General features: G+C 38.9%; 1 protein-coding gene and 1 long non-coding RNA gene across 6 annotated transcripts in view; one reads left to right on the top strand and one right to left on the bottom strand.

The window, feature by feature from the left end:
- Positions 1–13,294, bottom strand: part of LOC122237843 — a 77,018-nt gene extending 63,724 nt beyond the window's left edge. For both annotated transcript variants that reach the window (XR_006216510.1, XR_006216509.1), the window contains exon 1: positions 12,943–13,294. This is a non-coding gene — a long non-coding RNA (uncharacterized LOC122237843). The remainder of the gene's footprint in view (positions 1–12,942) is intronic.
- The window catches only part of SORBS2 (sorbin and SH3 domain containing 2), a 221,503-nt gene that overhangs the window by 159,104 nt on the left and 38,600 nt on the right, over positions 1–23,799 (top strand). For 2 of the 4 annotated variants that reach the window (XM_007098994.3, XM_015545139.2), the window contains 4 exons: positions 2,601–2,790; positions 5,382–5,496; positions 19,689–19,738; positions 21,804–21,988. In XM_007098994.3, coding sequence (XP_007099056.3) covers positions 2,601–2,790; positions 5,382–5,496; positions 19,689–19,738; positions 21,804–21,988 — 540 coding nt within the window. Of the gene's footprint in view, positions 1–2,600; positions 2,791–5,381; positions 5,497–12,448; positions 12,608–13,327; positions 13,412–15,155; positions 15,213–19,688; positions 19,739–21,803; positions 21,989–23,799 lie in introns of all 4 variants that reach the window. The other 2 variants (XM_042983004.1, XM_015545140.2) reach the window with 2 other exon arrangements.

The raw sequence follows: 23,799 nt of genomic DNA, 5'->3' as shown, positions 1-23,799 counted from the left end.
ATGAGAACTAATACTGTTTTGTCTCCTTCATTCTCACACTGTCCGTTTATTTGCAGCTTCAGGAATGTTTAACCAAAGTATGAAGGACGGCTTGAAAGAACACACTGTAACTGGGGTACAAAATAAGATAAAGATCTCTTTTTATCAGCAGAGAGAGTGATCACAATTGCGTAAGATCTTTCAGATACACTTCACAAAAAAACGAGTCAAGCAAAAGTATTTTGTGACTTGGTCCATGCTTTTGCTCCCAAAATGCAACCATTCATTGAAGGATTTTTAAAAATCCCACTCTGCTGAGGCCACTTTTCTGACTCAGAGTTGCCAACAGTCATAATGGCATGACTTCAATTCTGGGCGTTTTCTACTTGTATTTGAGGGCATTGGTATCTTGTGAAACGGTTGCAGGGCCGGAGTGAGGGATCCCTACAAAATGCTTCCCTTTCCCCTAAACGTCACATTAGGGGATCCTATATAGGGCCTCCTGTCACCACTCAGCCCCAGGCTAGTGACTGTTGAACGGTTTCCTTTCTTGAGAGCAGGCTCTGAGGCTCAGGCTGTTCACCTGCACCCTTGTAAGGGGTCCCCTGGCCAGCCTGGCCTCAGGCCTGCATAAGGTTCTTCCCTCCTTGCTGCCTGAAGGCCAGCACTCAGGCCCTTTAACTGTCAGGGACTCTGCTAGGAGTCTCCAAAGACAAACAGAGAAGAAAAAACAGGCAGAACGAGCTTAGCAAGCTGCAAGACCTCTGATATTTAGGTCCTCATTCTTCCAGGTGACAGCAGGAAGCCCAGTAAAATCTTTCCCTCAACTTGTATCCCAAGCCACAGGTACTCCAAACTCACCTCCCGTGTTTAGCTTGTTCTAAAACAAAATTCAGCCAAGTAAATTTTAAAGATAGTATTGGATCTGTTCCACGATTCATGAATGCGGCCGCATCCAATCTAGCCGATAGAAAGGAGCCCTGAGGAGCTGTACAAAATGAAAGGCTTTTCTAGGCAGAAGGGAGCCAAACAAGGAAGTTACACTAGGCAAAAAAAAAAAAAAAAAAAAGGAGATTATTGCAAGGTTCCTTTTGCTTTAAGGGGAGGGCAGGGGTCTGTGAGTGAGATGACCTCACCCCTGCTGGTCAGGCGATGCTTGACTGTCTGGTTTAAGAGGCCATTTCTGCTCAAAACTGTAATTAAGTCTCCACTGGGTGACGGGGGTGCTTAGCATAAGTGACTCCATTTTGGGCCTCTTATGTTTTTAACAAGCTGTACAGTTGACGTCTGACCGTAGAACCCAAGCAAAGCAGTACGTGTAGACACTGTCTTTCCATTTGTCATGGCAAATTGTACGGACCCTCAGGAGAAGCAGATGAGTGAAAAGTGACTTAACTCACAAGTCTGAGGTGGCAGGAAATTCAGAATTTTTATTATTATCTTTACTATTGAAATTCTGTAGCCATTAGTAATTAATAAATTGAAGAGTAATAGTTACATATAACCTTGCAGAGCCCTTTTGAGATAGTTTTGCCGTTTAATTGGTAGACGAAGCAACTGTAACTAGCCTCTTCCCTCTCTACAAACCCTGAGTCCCACTGTGCTATGTCTTGCCTCTTTTTTTTTTCCTGAGCCATCTCTGCTTCCCTCTTCCCCGACCCACCCAAACCAGTTCTCCAGGGCTCATCCTAGTGCCATCTGGTCCATAATATCTTCTCTGACCAATCCACCATCCTCTAAAATGTTTCATTCCTCATATGCATTTTCCTCATCTGGCCTTTGTCAGATTACCAATTATTTGCAATCACAATTCTATTCGTGTCTCATTTCCTCAGATATACAACAAGCTTGCTGAGGATTTTGTGTCCTTGAGCCTTGCACAGCACATATACAACTTGCTCAATATTTTGTTTGACTGGGGCACCTGGGTGGCTCAGTCCCTCGAGCATCTTGACTCCTGATTTTGGCTCGGTCATGATTCCAGGGTCGTGGGATCGAGTCCTGCGTCAAGCCTCACGTTGGGCTCCAGGCTGAGCAGCGTGCAGCCTGCTTAGGATTCTCATTCTCCCTCTTCCTCTGCCCCTCTCCCCACTCATGCATACTCTGTAAAAAAAAAAAAATAAACTAAAATAAAAAATTGAAAAACTATATTTTGCGTGATTGCAATTAACATGTCAATTATCACAGGTAAATCAGAGCTTTTAAAGTAATAGAAGATATTTGGAAACAGTTCTATGAACTATTTTTAATCTTCTCCTGAAACCTTAACTATGTTATTTGTTTATATTATCCAGGAGAAAATTTGCTGAGTATCTGTAGATTTATACCTAATACCAGTCTGAATCATTACTAATTTAAAAATGACTGTCGAAGATTTACTGCAATCAATGATTGTGTACAGAACCTATCGCTAATAAATTAATATATTAATAATGATTAATAGATTAATAATATTGATAAATCGATTAAGAACATACCGCCTGATGCATGCGTGATGAATATGCTTGCCGATAAAAACTTGGGTAAAATCACTGGATGTTTTGTGGGGTATAAACAATTTAATGCACTTTTTAAATGTTTTTCTGCTTCTGTTTGTTTTATTGTGCTGTGTTTTGTGATAGGCCTGTACAACTCACCCTACAGCGCTCAGTCACATCCTGCTGCAAAGACCCAGACCTACAGACCCCTCTCCAAAAGCCACTCCGACAACGGCACTGATGTCTTTAAGGATGCCTCCTCCCCCATCCCTCCCCCACACGTTCCTCCTCCAGTTCCACCACTTCGACCAAGAGATCGATCTTCGACAGAAAAGTAAGGCATTTTCCCCAGACGTGGCCTCTGTTTAGTTTAGGATACAAGTAAGCCCGGATGGCACTCCGTAGAAGAGTCAGTGCTTACCTTAGCAAGATACTGCGCGTATAACCTTATTAGTCAACATATATGCCATGTTGACCTCCCCTGTTGGGATTGTGACAAACACTTCCACAATCTTTTTTTTTTTTTAATGTCTATTTATTTTTGAGAGAGAGAGACAGACAGAGTGCAAGCAGAGGAGGGGCAGAGAGAGAGGGAGACACAGAACCCGAAGCAGGCTCCGGGCTCCGAGCTGTCAGCACAGAGCCCAATGCGGGGCTCCAACTCACAAGGGGTGAGACCATGACCTGAGCCACAGTCAGATGCTTAACTGACTGAGCCACCCGGGCGCCCCAAACGTTTTCACAATCTTGGCTCATAATATCATAATCACATGAGCACAATCTCAGGGTGCCTGGTCATGATGTTGTGGTTCATGAGTTCGAGCCCCACGTCGGGCTCTGTGCTGACAGCTCAGAGCCTGGAGCCTGCTTCGGGTTCTGTGTCTCCCTCTCTCTCTCTGCCCCGCCCCTGCTCGCACTCTGTCTCTTTCTCTCTCAAAAATAAAATAAACATTAAAAAATTAAAACAAAAAAACATGTGCACAATCTCTACTTTTTGATCAATAAATGCATATCAGAAGATAAATAAATAGAAATAACGGACATGTACTTCCTTTGGCATAGCATGTCAGAGATTATGCTGTTTTCATTTTCCTCAGATTCAAAATGTTAGGTCTGTTCATTACTTAAAATTTCCCCTCTCATACACAAAAGCCTCTCTTTGAAAGCAGGCAAAATTATTCATAAATAATAAATAAGGCATTAGTTAGTAAGTGTCTATCTGTGACTCATTTATACCAGCTTTTCAAGATGATACTAATTTTCATTTCCCCACTGAAATGTTTTTATAGAAACTATTTACACGAAAATAAAAATTTATAAACACACTGTTACTGTGCATTTTTTAAATTAGGATTATGACTAATAATCCTACTTATAGGTAACCTTTATTGAGAGCTCACGATAAGCCAAGCACTATGCTAAGTGCTTTTCCTGGATTATATCATGTAATTCTGAGAATGACTCAATGAGGTTTGTTCTACTTTAAACCCATTTTAGAGAGAAATCAACTGTTTTAGAAAATTAAATTATTCAGCTCATATAGCCAGTATGTCCCAACTCAGCTCTGATTAAAGTCATAGCTCATGAGATACAGCAATTAATGAAAATATAAGCATTATTTAGCATCAGTACTAATTTTTAAGCATCCACCTATCATAAACATCCCATAAATATTATATTCAACATGCCACTGTACCATTAAGAGTAACTGGTGATCAAATTGGGTATGAGATATGAAAATAGATATACATCATGTATGAAGAGATCCTCACTTTAATACCAATCTCCTCGTGATAAACTATAGGTTTGTAAGTGTGATGTCTTAAATTTGAGACATAATTGTCTAGACACAAAATCGTATCTCTGCCACTTAAAGAGAACCAAAATTAACTCAAATTTAAATGTATTATATGTTCTATGTTTAGTGGAAATAAATCTCTCATTAAGAAATATGATAATCTCTTAAAAATTTCTAGACGTCTTTCACATACATTGTCTCATGTGATGCTCAAAATACATCTGTTGAATATCAGTCATCAGTTACTGGTAAGCCAGGACTTGTCCCCAATTGTCCTGTCTCTTAAAGCATTTCTATTTCCAATGTGCTTCAGAGTGAGAATTTAATCTCATTCCATGGGTCAGAATTGCTCCCATCTATAGTCAGAAAATTCTTCTCGCAGAAAAAAGATCCTCACAAAGGAAGCCTTCTATAGCCCTGGCTACCTAGAAAAGCTTTACTTTCAAAGTCCTTCGGTGACCGCCTTTTGAAGGATATTAGTTCAGGAAAAAGAGCTGCTTCCAAGGTCTCTTATGCAATAGGATGGCTGTCTCACTCTGGTTTTTCAAGGGTAAGACCAAAGGAGGCTCTGCCCTACCACATCGCTTGCTTCTCTGGATGGCGATCCAAGGGACACTTTTGTCCTTTTCACAGACACACTGGGATGCCATTTGTAGGGTAAATAAGATGAAACATGGCGTGTGCATCACTCCTTGTCACTTTGGATCAAGGATGCCCGGTCACAGAGTGGTGCAAAACTCATGTAACTCAATGGAGCATAACCGCCACCTATTCTAAACACAAGTATACACAGCTGCTATTTGTACATGATCCCAAGGGTTTACAGGCAGATCACTGGCAGCATGCACGTCTGTAAACCCTTCGTGTGAGTTACAGAGCCAGCAGGGTAGTCGCTTATGAGAGAAAAAAAATAGAGGAAAATAGAATATGAAATAAAAGTCTTTCTTTAAATCACTTATGTAAGACAACATATAAATGGGGTATGTTATGCAGATTAACTTTTTATCCTGAGATACTTTTTAAAAGTCGATACTAAAATTAACTTTGTAAACAGATAGCCAATGGTTTTATAGAACAGCTTGGGGCATAGAGAATTATTTTATATGTAATTTGTTGTTTATTTCTAGGCATGACTGGGATCCGCCAGACAGAAAAGTGGACACAAGAAAGTTTCGTTCTGAGCCCAGGAGTATTTTTGAGTATGAACCTGGGAAGTCATCAATTCTGCAGCACGAAAGACCAGTAAGCACTTGTCATTCAACAGAATGCCAGTTCTCTAGGCTTCTGGGTTCCCAAGTAGACCTGAATTTTGTATCGTTTAATTTTTGTCTCAAATGTAATCTATGTATTTGGCATTATTTAAAAATCAAGTTTATTTTGTATCACGATTCGTGCATATTACCTGAGAATTGAAGACACACGCTCTAATTTATTGCCCCTACCAACCAAATATGGGATCCATTTGCATATAACTATAGCTGGGCCTCATCATGGCCCTGAGCTTAATTTTTTAAAAAATTCGTAACTAATGGCTTGTCTTATTAGTCTTAATTGCTAGTCTCCATTGCTAATGAGAAAAATCATTCATTAGTCTCTCTGATACAAATGAACCCACACAGTTCCATCCCTTGGCTTCCGTATCTGTTGCTTAATATTTCTTTAGATTAAGGGGAAATTTCTGAAATGCCTTTCAAAAAAAAAAAAAAAAACAGTTGTTTTAATTGATTCTTATTAAATCTCTCTCAGGTTACCAAGCCTCAAGCTTCCTGATTGTCAATCTAATGGATCAAGATTATATTTAACTTTGCAGAAATTTTGCTAGTTATTTAATGTATGCAAACAAAAAGAGATATAAACTTGAAAAGAGCCACTTGCCGCTTCAAAGTGCAATTTAACAAACAGGTTATTCCTCGGTCTTGGTTTTTATTTCCCTCCATCCTCCTTTCCAAGTCCTTTGCTTTCCTTCCTAGATAAGTGCCCACAGGATCCCTTTGAAACTATGATTCCTTTGCATTTCTATCAAAACCTGCTTCTAGAGAGCCATTTGCAATTTACTCTCCTCTTTGCCTTAGAAGAATTTGGGGTGGTGTCAGTGAACAGGAAAAGGAGAGTTGTCTTTGTTTACTCCCTTAAGAGTATCCAAGAAAGCACATTATTATATATAATGCAAGGCCAGCCCTGAAATTTGATTGGAAACCTTTGCCTTACCACACCCAACATAAGCATCCTGCATTTAGCTTTTGAAACCCTGTACTTATGGTTATGTTCTTGAGAAACATGTTCAAAAACCTTATAATCACATAATTCACGCATAATATTTATCTAAGCCATCTTTGCTTTTCTTCAAATAACCCACATCTTTTAGGGTAACAGAACTTCACCAAAAAAAAAAAAAAAAAAAAAACTGAAAGAAAAAAAAAGGAACACCACTGGTTTGCAGGCTTAGTGCAAACTTATAACCCATTTACTAGGTTATATGACTGAATATCAGGACACGTTGAAATGTCTGGGATGAGAATTGCGTGAACCACAATGTGACCATTGCATAAAATTGAAAACAGCAAAATAATTATGCACAACAATGAGACTCCGATTTAAATATAAATAATAAAAGGCTCATTAATAATCATTCTAAGAATGCATAAGAACATTGTGATTATATTGGAACACTTGAGTAGCTGTGATCTCAGGCAACAGGATTGATTTTAGAAGCTTCCTCACCAGGATATTTCTATTATTTACTCAGTCAACATTTACTGAGCACCAACTATGTGCTAAGCATGGTGCTAGGGACACAGTAGTGAACAAGACTCTATCTTGAGGAACTTTGAGTCTTTCATTTAATGGGTGTGCAGAGTCAGACTTGTATTTTAAGAAGAACCGAAAGTTCTGGAAGTATTTGTATTGCTGGAGATTTGGGTACAGACAGGGCTCTGCAGCCACAGGAAAAAGAGGGGAAGGAATGGAAGGAAATGAGAATAGATACCTTATGGAGAGACAGAAAGAATCAACATTTCTACTCCTCCTGAACAATTTTGCTGGGGGCCAGCATTATGCAAAAAGGATTTGGGCTAGGAGTCTACGTAATTTTGGCCAGGATTTTTTATTCTAGGACCAAGCTATTATCCTCTTTTTCTTTTCATCGATCCTGAAATTCATTCTCATTGGCTCTCTAAATTAGAAAACAATCCAAAAGGCTAAGTGCACAGTGGTATCTCAGACACTGGCTATATACTGATGTAGTTTACGTACAATGCTGGCGTATCTAAAGATACCCACAAGATACAGAGGATGAAGAGCAGATTTGCTAAATGAGAGTGATGTAAAAGCACACAGACAAAACTTCAGGGTTTCAATGGAATGCTCTCCCGCATCTTTTTACCCCAAGATGGTGTGTGAGCATTCCTTTGCTCCTCTCCTATTTAATTTTTGCAAATTATACACAACCTCTTGGTAATTTTCTGTTGCCTTTTTGAATTCCTAGATGACCCCCTCCTCTGCCCAGTCTTCCCAAGTGTTATCTTGGATTCCCTTCTCCCCCAAAGATCTCAAAGTCCTACCACTAGGACATATGCTACAGATAACCCTTCTTCTGGTCCACAATGTACCCATTGCCTGGATTACAGTGACAGCCACCCAATTATTCTCCCTAATTATCCAGTCCAGTCTCTGCACCACAGCTAGGGAAATCTTTTTCTTTTTCTTTTAGGTTTATTTATTTCTGAGAGAGAGAGAGAGAGGGCGCACAAGTGGAGGCGGGTCAGAGAGAGAGAGGCAGACACAGAATCTGAAGTAGGCTCCAGGCTCTGAGCTGTCAGCACAGAGCCCTATGTGGGGCTCGAACCCACGAACTATGAGATCATGACCTGAGCCAAAGTTGGAAGCTCAACCAACTGAGCCACCCAGGCGCCCCACAGTTAGGGCAATCTTTATGAAACTTTATAAAACTTCCTTCTCAAAACTTTCTCCTGGCTCTCAAGTATCCTTAGAGCAAAATCCAAATTTCTTAATGTAATTTCCAAAAAACCTTGTGATCTGGGTTCCTGCTGACCTTTTCAGCCTCGTATCTCTTCCTGCCTACTAACCATATTCCAGCTAGACAGACAGCCTTCAATTTCTGCCTTCCTGGACTTTTGCACAGGCTTTCTCTCCACCAGGAGGGAAAAGCTCTTTCCATCACCTCTCTCTTCACTGGAAAATCCCATCTCACCCGTGGCCTTGTCTCTTTTCCCCAGGGCATCATCACTGACTCCTCCACCCCGGGTGTAAAGCTTCCTTCCTGTGTGTCTGTAGCACACATTTCCTCCTCACACACTGAATAGTAATGGCCTGTTTACTTGTCTGTGTCCCTCACTGGATGTTAAGCACCTTGAAGGCAGGACCATGTCTAGTGCACCCGTTGTATCCCCAGCACCTAGCCCGCTAGCACTTAGCACACATGATGGGTGTTTCATTTAGTGAATAGTCATCGAACTAATAAGTGCATGAAAGAATATAGGTTTTACCCTTGTGGTTAGTGGGTAAAGCTGGTGAGACAGAATCCCTGTTTTGTTGCTTCTCTATGAAGTCGATACATTCTTAGTGACAAAAGGCACAGTGGGTCTCCATCACAGCACACACAATAGCTTTGACACACTGCTATTCGTGACCGTGGCTCACAAATTCCATGATTCCATGGAGTAAGGACAAGGTGGGCAGAAGAGGCGTTACTATTTGAATAAAAGTCTTTACCCAGACTCTGGCCAAAGGGATCCCCTTCTTCTTTAGGAATCAATGAAATATGCATTTTTATTTTTAATAGGAACGTAAAGGTCAATGCAACTTTTTGAAGCATGTAGATATTCATTTGACTATAAACTTGAAAACACTGATTAAAAGGGCCTAACATTTGATCTGCAAACGTGCTTTGCAATTACCAGGAATTTATCTTTAACTGACTTGAACCACAATTTATTCCATAAGGCAATCATACAAAACTCTCTGCTGAGATTATATTGATAAAAACTTGACATCCCATCTGGCTTGGATATATTTATAGGTGAGCCCAAATTAAAGTAAAGTAAAGTAAAGTAAAGTAGGCACTTACTCAGGACCTCTCTACACATGATAAAATAGAAAACAATATGAAGATATTACCTTTCTCCACAATAACTTAGCACAGAATGATAAAAGCAGAGAGAAAAAATCATCGCAAGCACTGTGCAGAGTTGAAATGCAATGCAAACCCTCAGTGAACTTACACTTCCTTATCAGTGAAGATTGTCAAAGCTTAAAGTATAAAAATTTGGGGAGTTCTATCTGATGGTTTGAACCATAAGGAATGATCCCAGCTGACAATTATGTATATCATCGATTGTGGAACCACAATAAATATAAAACATAGTAGTGAATGCCATCAAAGCTTTAAACTCTCATGAGCATAAATATTGAAGAACTAAGTTACGTTGGCACTTCTTTTCGTTTGGAACAACACATCAAAATTCTATGCCTGCAGTGAGAATATGGAGAATCGTAGAGTTCTATAACCCCAAAAGCAACTAAATGGTTTGAAACTATAGAAAACACAAAAACTTTAAAAAGTGTTCCCCACTGGTTGCCTTTAAATAAGAATCCTGTCTGATTTATAGTTTCAGGTTTTCTTAAATACTTCCTCTTGCACTGGTACATGACATTTGTTTTAAGCACAGATTTGCTGGGTTTTTCAAAATGAGAACCAAAAAGGTTAGAAAGATGTGCAACGGTATATCTGCTTTTTTGTTGTTTTTAATGGGCAATTAGAGTAAAGCATAACCACGCTTCCTAAGTGAGTTTTTCAGTGTTCCCATTGGTGTCAAACAACTCAAAGGAACTTTCAGGTTACGCGTGGAACCTGAGATTCCAGGTGATGCATGATTTAGTGAGATTGTGAGTGTGTATTTGTGTATTTCTGCTGGCTGACCATCTGTATATGTATCACTAACTTTTGTGAGGCCTCTATGTACCTCAGCCGTGGATCTAGATGGCTACGTAATACATGACATTGTTGCGGAACCAAAGGGATCCAATAGGTCAACCACAGTGAAAAGACAATTCTTGCTCTGTCATTTACATTTCTTTACCATCAAGTCTGTACTCAAGTATGTGCCTTTCATTAAGTTCCAAAGTTATAGATAATTGCCAATTACCATTGTTTGAGGCATTCTCTCTGCTCATTTCTATTGGCATGGCTCTAGATAGTTGCCCAATGAGACTATAAATTAAATTTTCAATCTACAAAACCATAATTCATGAAACACTGTCATTTTAAGATATGATGCAGGAAGGTAGATATTCTCCCTCTTCCACATTCTGTCACAGAAATATATCTCCATAAATCAGGATTTTGTATATCTGTTGGTTATACAGTTTCTTAAGGTGGAAGTCAAAGTGATGTTGTAACCACTGGTAAATATACTTATGTGTTTAGTAAATTTGCTGCCCTCTGCTGTTCAAAATACTTTTAAACAAATTTGTTTCCTCTAAGAGAAACTGCTATCTCCCTTTAGCAAAACAAAATACTGTACATGAAAGCAGAGATTATAGAATAAGAGTTAGTAATATTACTAAGTATATAATACTAGAAACAATGACGTTTGAAAGAACCAAAGATTGATTTTCTTCTGGAAGAAGTACTAGGCCTCTAGAAACACAACAAAAACTACTAGAAAATTCTAATACCCATTACCCCAAAAATCTGCTCCAATAGAACTATTCCATAAAATAGTCATAAGCCGCAGCTATTATCTAAATGATAATTGGAGAAAAACAGTATTTTACTAATACTGAAACCTCAGTGAGTCCTTTTATCCTACTGAATCAAGTGTAAATTGAATCAAGTTTTCTGCAACATTTCCCATAGTAATTACAGGATGTTCTCCACATTATAACAGGAAAGCAAAATAGTATTTTAAAAGAAGGAAAAGAACAATCTCAACACCAGAACACCATTGTGGTTTCTTTGTGGATGTGTGTGTTTTCTTCCTGTGCTCATCCAGACACAGACTTCGTGATATCAGTGCAAACGCTGTACAAGCACATGATCATATTTGGCTTTTATCACTTAGCATTCCACCATAAATAATCCCCAGAGTTACTACCCAGTCTTTATCATCACGACCATTGCAAATTTTGGAGAACTTAGGCCCTTTCACTATTTTGTTACGATGCCTCAAATTTCTCCCTCATTGTCTATAGCTACTATTATAATCTCCTATTATAAAATATTGAAATAAAAAGCACATCTCTAAAATTACTTTGATTATAACTGATCGTTGCACACAGACTGTATATTATTAACAAAATGATTGGGAATTCAAAAAGTCAGTACAAGGCTTCGACAAGCTAATGTCAAAATAATCGCTTTTGTTTGAATGTGGAATATCTCAAAGCCCTCAATGTTACCAAGAACATGTCCTCTTCTGGACATGGTGGATGGCTTTTAGGGCGCTGGTGTGTGCGTGTGTGTGTGCGTGTGTGTGTGTGTGTGCCTGACTTAAAATATTACTGTCAAATTGTACCATGTTTGATTAGTGTCATGTAATAATTTATCCAAGAAGCAATAACCCATCTGTAATACTTTAAGCATTTTCATTTAGTGTGTAATCGCCAGCCTGAATCAGTCTGATCAGCATATATTATGCAAAAGCATTAAGGATATCGTTGGAGAAAGCAAATGTTCCACGTCTGTTTTTTTCTATTACTAAAGCAATTGTATGTATTTTCTCCAACTGCTAATATTAACACTCCTAGTTTTTCTATCTTGAATACAATATTCAGAAACCACCAGAGGGGAGAAAGTCGGTTATAAAAATTGGTTTTTTCTCTAAACCAGCGTGTCAACCAAATCAGAGTGGGACTCCATTGTTCAGCCTCTCCCCACCCTTAGCCAACTACTGTGAAAACCCAACCCCATCCAAATCCATTTCTCCAGCTCAAGGTAGACAGATACAAGTGGATACTTGGGGTAGCTCATTAAGCATGATCATTCTTTACTTTCTGGGAGGCTCCTTGTCTTCACATCTTGTCAGTGCTCCAGACCATTCCTAAGTTCTCTGGGTCTCCCAAGGGACATCTTGCCTTTTCTGAAACATTTCCTCCTGCTAGCTGACATCCTCTTCATGGCATCAAGAACCTCCATCTAATCAATCAGTGTTTCCTTCGCCCCTCTTTCTTGCAGCCCCCTCTCCCAACAACTCCGACACCTGTTCCAAGGGAACCTGGCCGGAAGCCTCTTTCTGTCTCACCACATGGAGGAGTAACTGGTAGCCCCTCCCCTCCGCCCAGGACTGGCCTCCCCATTCCAAGCCCGCGCACCCCGGCTCTCTCCCCCATCTGGGTGAGCTCCTTCCTCCTTTACCTTATCTAATGCCCCTCGGGAAGCTCAGGGGTGGCCCTCACTCTGCAGAGGTTAAGAGGACAATCAGATCCCAGCTACTCACCACCACCTCCACCTTGCTGCCCCTTTCTTTCCCAACTAGACCCCAGGTTCTTCCTGCCAGTCGACCCCTAACCGCCTCCCAGCACCTCTCACTCCTCCCCCTCACCCCGCTCCCCACCTTTGCCCTCCCCTCCCCGCCAGGCTCTCCCTATATCTGCACCCAAGCAAACTGTCTGCAGACTGCAGGCTTACACGCTGGGATCAGTGAGGGCAGGGGCGGTGGCGTGACTCACCCGGATGAGCTCCTCGGTGGCTTAGTTGAGTCTATTTTAACTTTAATAGGCTAAAGTTAGCCTCTTTGAGGTGTGCTCCCCGTGCTCATTTCGCTCACAGAGTTTTTCGTGGTTTATGCCTCCAGCTAAGGAGAAAACTCAAAAGAGAGGACAGAGGTGGACAGAGAAAGTGACTAGGGGCCTAGGTGATGCCATCGAAGCTCATCTTCATATCCTGATTTTACTCATTTTACTTTACTTCCTTTGTTCGTCCTGCTGAGATTCGTTGGATGAGTCGGTGCCTGTTTGCGTGCGAATGCGCGTGCGTGTTTTTCATACCACACGGCGTTTCCCTCACTCAGCTCAGTGTGCCTTTTCCTTCCCTTTTCCTTCACATCTGCTCCAGAATGATCGCATAAATCCAGATGACATAGATTTAGAAAATGAGCCCTGGTATAAATTCTTTTCAGAACTGGAGTTTGGACGCCCGGTAAGTGAGGCCAGACTATTAATGTAAGAAAATTAGGGGAATGTTGTTTGACTGATAAAACATACTATCCTCGGAAGAGATAGGTGCCATTCACAGAACAAGAGCCGAACCTGTGCTGCATATGCAAATTCGGTACAGCTGAGCCCACATTCACTTCTGTACCGAAGGGTTAAACATGCCCAGACACCTCCTATGCAGCTTCTCTTTGCCCCACACCATGCCTTAGACTTACTTTCTATCCAAACAAATTCAAAATGCTGAGACAGGTCTTGTCCTGGAAGAGTTAGACAACTGTTGCAGATTTATTGAAGATTCATATTTGTTTACAGTCCCTTTTGGTCTCGTTCAATCACAGGAAGTACTGTGGCATTTATAACAGTAATTACTATTATTAAAGCTCCCATTTGCTGAGGAACGACCAAGCACCTGGAGAGCGCTGGGTTCTGAACTCACTGTCTCAGTGAGTCCTCTGGATGCCCCTCTAGTAAGAAGAAAGCGGAGACCAGAGAGGTTAAGTAATTTGCACAAGACAGTAAGTGGTCGAGTCAGAAGTTAAACCCGGGTCTACCAAACAAACAGAAAAACTCTGGGCAATTCCCACCATAATATATTATCAGTATATTCCCACTATAAAATACTCATTTACTCACAGGAATATAGGGAAAGAGAAAAATAAATAACCCCTGTGGACCTTGATTTCTAGTTTTGCTAGTGAAACACCTTGTCCCCAAACCCGCCAAAGGCAGACCTTACGAGAACTGCACAGTCTGCTTGGGATAGTCAACCTAAGCCTTAAATAATGATTTCCTTCCTTAAGTTTTATTGGGGAATTCTATCTACCAATAGCTGTGCATTTGTTATTTGTCAGTGTATTTTTTATATTACTGGTGGTACTGGATTTTAAACTCTCTAAGATACCAGTTATTCCACTGCACAGAATTTTACTGAAGATCAGAGAGCATAATCTTTCTTTTACCATGCCACGTACTGATTTGCATACTCATAAAGTGACCATATATTGGTTCCGGGGCGGGGCGGGGCGGGGTGGGGGTGGTTATAGTCATCCCTTTAGTCCATTGAAATGCAAGGGACACTTGGTTAGATTCCTTATCTTATTGAACTGGATCAAAAGTGACTGTAAATAAATATATGCCAAAAGATTTTTCCTAGAATTTCTATACTTAACAGGAAAAGTGTTTTCTCTCATTTTTTTCCTAATTTGTATCCAAGTATTCACATGAATGCATTTTATTTTAGAGGAATAAAAATTCTCTAGCTTTATTTTATGCGGATTGTTATTACTGATTACGTGGTTTGTAGGGACCATACCGATTTCTGTTCTGAGCATAAATTATCAGCATTTTTCTATAGTCATTTTTAGCCACGCATGGAAACTCACCAGCTATCCACCTGCTCCTTTAATGTTCCTTTAATACACCTCGCATTCCTCTGTGGCTAGAGACTAGGAGTGCTCATTTTGATCTGATGAGATGAACTTACAAATTTACTAATCAAACCACTAGTAATTTTGCCCAGTGCTTGAGAGTATTTTACGAACATTGCACCCTTCCTCCTGGGCCACCCCCATTTTGCTCCATTCATGCACTCTTTATGTGTATCTGATGCTGTCAGCACTCAGTTTCTAACTGTTGTCACCTTTTCCACATGTCCATTCCTTGCTGCCATTGATTCTCCTCCATATTCCATCTCTACACTTCTGCTTATGTGGTGCATCTACACCCAGCCTCCTAAAAAGCCTCTGGACTATGTTCAAGATCATTCTTCTGGTGTTTCCAATGAGGTAAAAACAAATTATTCTCTTTTTCAGATTTCTCTCTTAGGAGCCGTTACTGTGATTCTGAACCATCCGCGTTTTAACAGTTGACCATAGGGTCTAAGCTATTTTGGAGCACCCACCTTTGCACCCTTGTGTCGTATACAGTATCATTGCTTAGACATTAATTATACCAAAGTTGTTGGCTCTTTCTGCAATGTAGGTGAAGAATCATGCCAGCCATAACTTTCAGTGGAACTGTTCAACATAGTCCTGGAGTGTGATCATTAAAAAATCAAAAGTAGCACTCTTAGCGCATGTATCAACTACCTGTTTTGATCAGATTGCACAAAATACTAGGCAGAGTCATTTTATCATCGTGCTTGGAGGTGCAGAATGACAGTTTAGATTCTTAATTACGTGTTGATGCCCCACATATTCTTAAAATTTATTTTAATTCTTTCATTTTCCTACATACAATCTGTGGATTTTAGCATCAGATAAAATCAAGAATGGGGCTGACAAACAACTGGGACACATGTCACAATTTCCCAGTTCAACACCCTTGACAGGCATTACTAATCCTTCTCAATGCTATAATCCAGGCTGCCACTATAATAGATTATGACTGGCATATGAGATGAAATGCATTTGCCATCACTCATGACAATCTGCTAGGCAAAAAAAAAAAAAAAAAAAAAAAAAATTCCAGGCAATGTCAAATTTTATTTGATTTAGTCAAAGAGAGTATGAAAAAGGAAGAAACATTCCAGAGTCAAAGGATTTTATCCTGCTCTCTGCAAAGAAAATTGAAATTATTTTGGAAAGCATATTTAAGACTTACTGGTTGACATAAGCAAAAGTGACAGTTTTGCTAAACATCAGCTATATAAAAGCCTCTGTGTGGGAATTCTTAGAAGTAGCTGGAATGGGAGCAAAGTGCGTAAACTGGTTTTACACAGATTTTCTGTGGTCCTAAATATATACAAAGACACTTAATAAATACCTTATTTTCATCAAAAAGTCTTAACTTGGTAAAAAAAAAAAATGTGCAACTAGAAAATAAAACTACTAAGATACCTATGCTTCAGGAAGTACTACTGACACACAGTGGTGACAACTGGAATTGCAGGCACAGTCTCAGAAGAAAATACCCAACTTCCTGAAGCTTCAATTTTGCAATTCTAAATTATGCATCATAGTGTACATTAAAACAGAGAACTAATCAAAATATTTATATATTAAATAAAAAGGAAAATAGAGTAATCAAGAGCGTTCTAGGTTACTGAATGTAGTCATTTCTAGAGGCTTATGTTTTGTAGACAGGCCTATAGCCTAAAGACAATCAAATACAGCAAGCAATTCTATTCTGTATGTTATGTTACCTTCACATCTGAATAAAGGGTATCATTTCAACATATGAAGAGCCCAAGAATTTACTTTGGAATTCAATTTGGTCAGATATTTTTTCTGATATTTTGGTCAGATAGTTCTAGGATGATTTTAAGGTGGTTGGTTCTTAGAGAAGTGAAATAAAATTCAGAGATCACCAAGTCCAACTCACTCATTTTTAAGTCAAGAAAAGTAGAGCCCCAAAATTAAAAACATATATGTCTGATATCACAAGGTAAGAGGGTGGCAAGTTAAAAATAAAACATAGATCTCTTAACCTCCACTTCTATGAGGTTTCCTCTATACCACACTTCTTAGCACATCCAAGAGATGTATTTGGAGTTCAAATCTTTTAGAAACAAGTTATTTACTTAATATTATTCCTTGTCAACTATTTTTGTAAAATAAGTTCTATAATTAACATTACACAATAACTTGGGCTAAAAATTGTAGAAATTTTATACATTCTACATGCTATGGTAGTGGCCAAAAAAAAAAAATCACATAAAAAAAGCACTTTGCTGATGATTTAACTGATTTTCCATTATTTCTTTGGAATTGAGAAGGAGTGTTGTACGATTCTGTAGCATATTACTCTCACATCATGGTTTTTCAGAGTGTAAACAAATACTCTGCTAAGGTACTAGATATTATCTGTAATATCTTTATGTAAAACATTTCTGGTAAAAATTTGTAATTGATTACATATCACCCTGGCTACCATTTATCAAGTGCCTAGCATATGCCATGAATAACAAACTTTTTAATCAATACAACTGAGAAACTGGCATTAATGATGAACAATTAAGGACTTCTAAGCAAAGTTAAATCACACGATCACTTAGCAGAAAGAGTGATTCAGTGTCCATACTTTATCAGAATGAACTTAATTTAGGTATGTTAAAATAATGGTAATATGTAAATAGTAGATCATAATAGGTAAAATAGCTAACCCCTTTTCTGGACACAATCTCCATTTCAGAATGAGTGTCATTTATATAATTATCATTCAAGTTTTTCTCTTGGTCATCTATCTAGACCTCCTCCTGTTTCCTTGTAATTTAATATCGAATGTCTTCCTTTGACTATAAATAAAACTGGTTTCAGTTTCTTTTGCATTATGGAAACCAGCACAAGGAGGAATCATTGTCATTTCTTTGCCTAAGTCTAAAACACAATAAATTTATCAGTATAAAGCGTTCACTTCTTACACTATGTTTTCTCTCATGTTACAGTTTTGTTTAGGCTCATCCCAAGCTGGCAATTCAAAATCTCTGGTCACCCTAGGGATGTTCTGAAATTGACACTTTTTGATAATCAACTGTGGTTTGTCATTTCCGTGAATGCTGTGCTCTACACAGATGGCAATACTCTGAGGCTATTTGATGTTGCTCTTCTGCAGACTTGTGGAGTTAATGTTTCTAAATCAGAATATTTTATTCATTTCCTTCTTTGTTTTCCCTCTTATTTAGTGTTTATTTTTTTCACTTTTCCAGTGTACGATTCAGACTTTGGCAAGTTAAGTAATTATGTACATTTATCAGACAGTGGACCAAATTTCTTTCTTCTAATTTTATATTTGTCGAGAACCTAGGAATCCAAATATTTTCTAGGAATTAAAAACATTAGACTATGCCTTTTCTGTCTCAAAGGAGGGGCGATAGTCTCCTGCAGAAAGGTGCTTTTGTTTGTTTCTGGGCAAGATTCCATTCGCATTCGGTAAGAAGAAATTAAATGAAAATATTAATTAACAGAACCAACTTTAGAATTATGCATAAGAGGGCTTGTCAGACTGATCTACATAAAGAATCTCAAAATTACATACTAATATTTTAATTGGTTAATTGGTGCCGATTTACAAGTACAAAATAAAGTTATAGAAATGGGTTTTAAAGTGTGGTTTAGTTTCCACTTAAGTAGGTTTTTAACACTCTGGTTAAATATTTCTGTGTGATAGGAACTTAAATAAAATCTGTCAAATCCTGCCTTTTGGGTTGACGTTTTTAAACTTTCATACGGAAGGCCATTTTTAAACTAGAATTTCAGCTCTTCATCAGACCAGTTTGTGATAAATAATGGATCATCAAATGTGGCCCGAACACATATACAGTCTTACACATATATACTTGTATACATTTTCCTATACATTCTAGACGTCGCACCATAACTACTTTCGCTCATTCTGCAGTGTCATTTCAAATGTTCTAGAGCTCAAAACAGATCCTCTCTTGCCTTTTAGGTATTTCAGTAATTATTCTAGGAGATGGCCATGGGGAGTAAAAACTTCATATCTAATAATTTTGCCTAATATCTGTTTCATTGTCCTGTTCAGAATGAAGGGGTATGAAAATGGTGTGTACAACAGGTATTTGGAATTATGAGTCACTTTGCATTATCTATTTCTCTTTGTTCCTACAACCATGGACAACGGAGAGTTGGTTTTCTCATGGAAATGTTAAAAGCCCACTTCTGTTTATAAAAAGGTTATATTTGGGTTCATTAATCATTTGTTTAACCCTGAACTTAACTAATTTGAAAGATGTCAGTCTGTACCTGATTTAAGTACCAGATAGTTTAGTTTAATTTCAAACCAAATTCGGTGGTATTATTAAAATGCCATCTCTGTGTTGACAGAGGAAAGATGTCTCAGTTCTGCTCAAATGTTATACTTTGAAGGTAACGCCTGGCAACATGACAAAAAAATTTATAAAGAAGGTTTATGTTGTATAAGGGTCGAATGATGCCTACAAATATTTTTTTTTAAACAACAAACCATCCCTTAATGTAGAAGATTCCTACTTACAGTCTATTTCCTACAAGAAGGAGCAGTTAACAACTTTTTTTTTTTGCCCCAGGCAATGTTTGGTTTGTGAATAGTTTGAGTTACAAAGAGAAATACAGCGCATTATATCAAAAGAGAAAGTAGATAGGAAGAAAGTAGAAATCGAGTTGCATGATCTCCCTTTGAAAGACATTTTATGATCAAAATACAGGGTATTTTTATCGCAATTTTTATAATATTCATTTTAGGATACCTAGTTTAATGTCCACGGACAAATGAAATTTTACCTTGGTAAAAATTTTCATGGAACTATTTTTCTATCTTAACAGGCCTCCTTGTATCAATCCTCAATAGACAGAAGCCTAGAAAGACCCACTAGGTAAGAATGTCACTACATTATGCAACCAGAATATTCAGTGAAATGATAATGAAGATTACGTTACCCGTCATTATTATTCTAAGCGCCATACTTTATGAAGTTGTTTTATTGTGTTTTTGCATCACTGTATATCAGCATATTCAAAAATTTGTAAAAACTAAGTGAAATAATTCTGGGTTCCTCTACCAAGAAATTCTTCCCTTCCCTATCTCCTCTCTATCCAGTTTTCTTTTCTTTAAACGGGAACTATAAACATCTAATTTTCAATATTATTAGAGGATACTTACGATGGCATATTTGAAAAAAATGTGTAAATTATTAGAAATTTTCTAAATTATGTTCTATACATATTTGTTCATTATACTCTGACTGCACAAATCAAAAACACTGTTGCTACCAATAAAGAATGGCTTACTATATACCACACATTCTAAGTACATAAACATATTCAATCCTTAAGACACCACGGTGAGTCAAGTACTGTTCTCCCCACCTCAGGTCTGAACGCACTAAACTTAGGCTTCATTACTTACCAAGTTTACATAGCTAGCAAGGAGCAGAGACAAACCAGAACTGAGCCAGAATAACTTGGAACTACCCCTAACTGTCCCACGAATTCACCAAGGTTAAGTCCTGCTGATAGGCTTTAAATATCACTTGACTTGAAAGCATTACCAAAATTCAGACACAGCTCACTAGCAAGAGTGAATAATACAAACTCTCAGCCATATTGTATCACCAACAAGAAATATAAATTTGTCCTTCTACAGATTTCTCTCGGCGTTAAGTCAAAAACTTTGTAAATTGGGTCCTTTGTAAAGTGGGTTCATGGGGGCCATTCAGTGACATCAATGTCACTAAGTAAAAGGCTCCTCAAATTCCTCTCATATCTTTTACATCTATAGACACTCCTAAAGTATTTGAGTTTCAGAGTTCTCATCTGACCTAAGATTGCTATTAAGACTGTGCACAGACCCTCCCGTGACGGGACAGTGACGGCAAAAACAGGTCTAGGAAAAGACGGCTATCCTCTTCAGAAGAACAAAGACAAATTCTGAGGTCCAGCTCCAACTCTATGCTTGCAAAGTGTGTGTTGCATCGACTCATTTACGCAATAATGGTAACGTGCACACCTCGCAGGTTTGCGTGTGGGCTGTGCAGACAGAAACGGCAGCAAAGCAATTGTGTATTGCTGCCTCGTGGGAGCTGGTGTTGCTGTTCCTGCTGTTGCTGATGTAATTTTGTGTAATGATCGGACAGACAGCATGCCGCGTGATGTGTATCCTTGTTCACTAGCGTTTGTCCTGAGTGATCCTATATTCAGATCGAGACCGTGATAAAAATGTCCTGCCATTATAGACAGCTTACGCCATTTCATACAACCGGATGAAAGTCTCATTAGACGGTTTGATTGCTAGTCAGATCGTGATTCATTCATCACTTCACTGGGAAAATGTTAGAATTTCAGTGTAAGTGTTTTCAAGCTAAGATTGGTAGGAAAAGCCGTAGGGAAACCTTGGGGTAAGAGGAATTTGTCTCATCAGGTGACTTCCTTTCTTCCAGTCCTTTCTTTCATGTCGGGCACGCTTCCCCGGATATAGTCATGTTGTTGGAACTCTTCTAAAATACAGTCTCAGGGGCACCTGGGTGGCTCAGTCGGTTAAGCGTCCAACTTGGCTCAGGTCATGATCTCGAGGTCTGTGGGTTCGAGCCCCGCATGGGGCTCTGCGCAGATGGCTCAGAGCCTGAAGCCTGCCTCGGATTCTGTGTCTCCCCCCGCCCCCCCGTCTCTCTCTGCCCCTCCCCCGCTTGCACTCTGCCTTTCAAAAATAAATAATAAACATTTTAAAAATTAATAAAAAAATAATAAAATACAGTCTGAATATTTTTAAAGAGATGATAAAGAAATAGCACTTAATAGCAAGGAATGAATTCTGAAAACTGCAGTTCGGGGGAACAGAGGTAAGAGTTGTACCACTGTCACTAGCACATTCCATCAGTCTTTCTGGTTCACATACTAGCCTCCTCTAACAGCAGCCTGACTGAAGCTGATCTCTTCTTTTAGTGCCACGAGCATGGCCAGTGATTTCAGGAAAAGGAGGAAGAGCGAGCCTGCGGTGGGGCAGCCGAGGGGCCTGGATCACGGTGCACGCAGGACCAGCCCAGGCCGAGCGGACCTCCCAGGGTCAAGCGCCACCCTGACCCAGTCCTTCATAAGTTCCTCCCCTTCTTCCCCGTCAAGAGCAAAAGGTGAGCAATCATAGATTGATGGGTAAGCAATTCACTAGCTTAGTTTTAACCTAGGCTACCTGTGACAGCTGGGCAAGATTAACCTTGCAGAGATAGTTAGCATTTAAATACAGTGTCTTGAATACAATCCAGTTTCATAACAATAGCTTTCTTTTTACACAGACTAGGTCAGGTTGGTGAGCTATGTGAGTGGCTTAATGGACTCCATCATCTAGCATATTCAATGCTTTTGTCCTCCAAATGTATCATTTGTGGTTTTTTTGAACAAATTCAGAGTACCTAATTTATTGTCAGGCCATTAAAAGATTACATTTATAAATATTTGCGTATTTAAAAAAAATGGTCTAAAGTTACTACAACTAGCAAAGTTAATCACATCTATAGAGTAGGAATTAGAAGTAGCAACAAAGAACATTGTTGCCTAAAACGTACTTTGATTTTTTTAATTATTTAATTCGAGATAAAATTTTGTCTGACTTACGGAAGTTTATTCTTTCGTCATCTGTTCTATACTTTGGCCAACATTCACATAGATAGTAGAATATCCACGTTACGCGTGTAACATGGTGTTTGATTCAAAACAGTCCACTAATAAGAACCAACTGGTTTCAAGCCATACTTGGAAAATTTAGATATCACCAAGCCATTGCTCCATATGGCCTCTCTCCTCTCTGGAAGTTCAGTGAGCTGTGTTGAGAGAGGGCAAGTCTCCTTCAGGTCTCTGGAAGACTGGTTAGTGCATTATTGCTGTGGTAACGGGAATATTCCCAAGATGGAGACTGAGGATTAAACCAGCATCTACAGGTACCTAAGGCCATACCTAATTTGGGGCCCTGAAATCTTCCCCAATCTCCTGGCATTGAAACAGAACACAAAAGGAATTTGAAATGCGTAAAGAACTTGCGCTCTAACAGAAGTTTCCCCTAAATAGCACAGATTCGGCCACACGTATCAAACGTAAGCACGAAAAGCGTGGCCATGTGGCAATCAAAGCTAAGTGGTAGCTGGTTTGTGTGCAAAACACAGGCTGGTTTGGATGCCTGGACTCCGGATAGGTGGGAGTCACTAGCCGTCTTCCATGGCCTAGTAAAAGTGGGCCTAGTACCTGGAAGGTTCAGAATGAGTGAGCCCCTTTTACGATACCTTTCATCCAATTAACAGACATACATTTATCAGGTTCCACTCACTTATGCAAATGAATATTTTAAGATAGTAAATAGGTCATGAAATACCATTGATTCATTATGCTTGGATAGCACCCAAAAATTAAAAGGATTCTGATTAATTTATATATTTGTTTTTACCCTGGGGAGTGTTGACTCAACTTCCTTTCCCAAACATTACATATCTGCTTGATGTGCTTATCTACTTTTGCAAAGTTTGGATAAGGTTGTAAGACAGGAACTATCAAGAGAGAGATTTTCCTTCATCAGGTTTCCTTCTAAGATGAAAATGTCCCATTGGATGTTAATTTGGCCTCTCGTTTATGAGTTAACGCAGCAGAGCATAAGAATATTTCTAAACATATTCTAAATTGAGGTCAGTTTTAGCTATTATCAAATTGCAAATTATTTTTTTTAAAAAAAACAACCTCCTTGGAAAAAACTAAGATGCATTAACCTCTGATGAGAATTTTATACTATATCCAGTTATTCTTAAGAGAATCTGCCTCATAGAATGAGGCAATGAATGAGGAATGAATGAGGTAAATTTGTAGAGCAATGAATGAGGTAAATTTGTATGTTTAAAGAGGTTGTACTGTGTGTCTTGGAGAAATATTAACAGCAGTATTTCAAAGCATCTTGATTTTA

The sequence above is a fragment of the Panthera tigris genome, chromosome B1, assembly GCF_018350195.1.
Source record: "Panthera tigris isolate Pti1 chromosome B1, P.tigris_Pti1_mat1.1, whole genome shotgun sequence".
NCBI lineage: Eukaryota > Metazoa > Chordata > Mammalia > Carnivora > Felidae > Panthera > Panthera tigris.
Note: the sequence above shows the minus strand (reverse complement) of the source record. Positions and strands in the feature narration are given on the sequence as shown.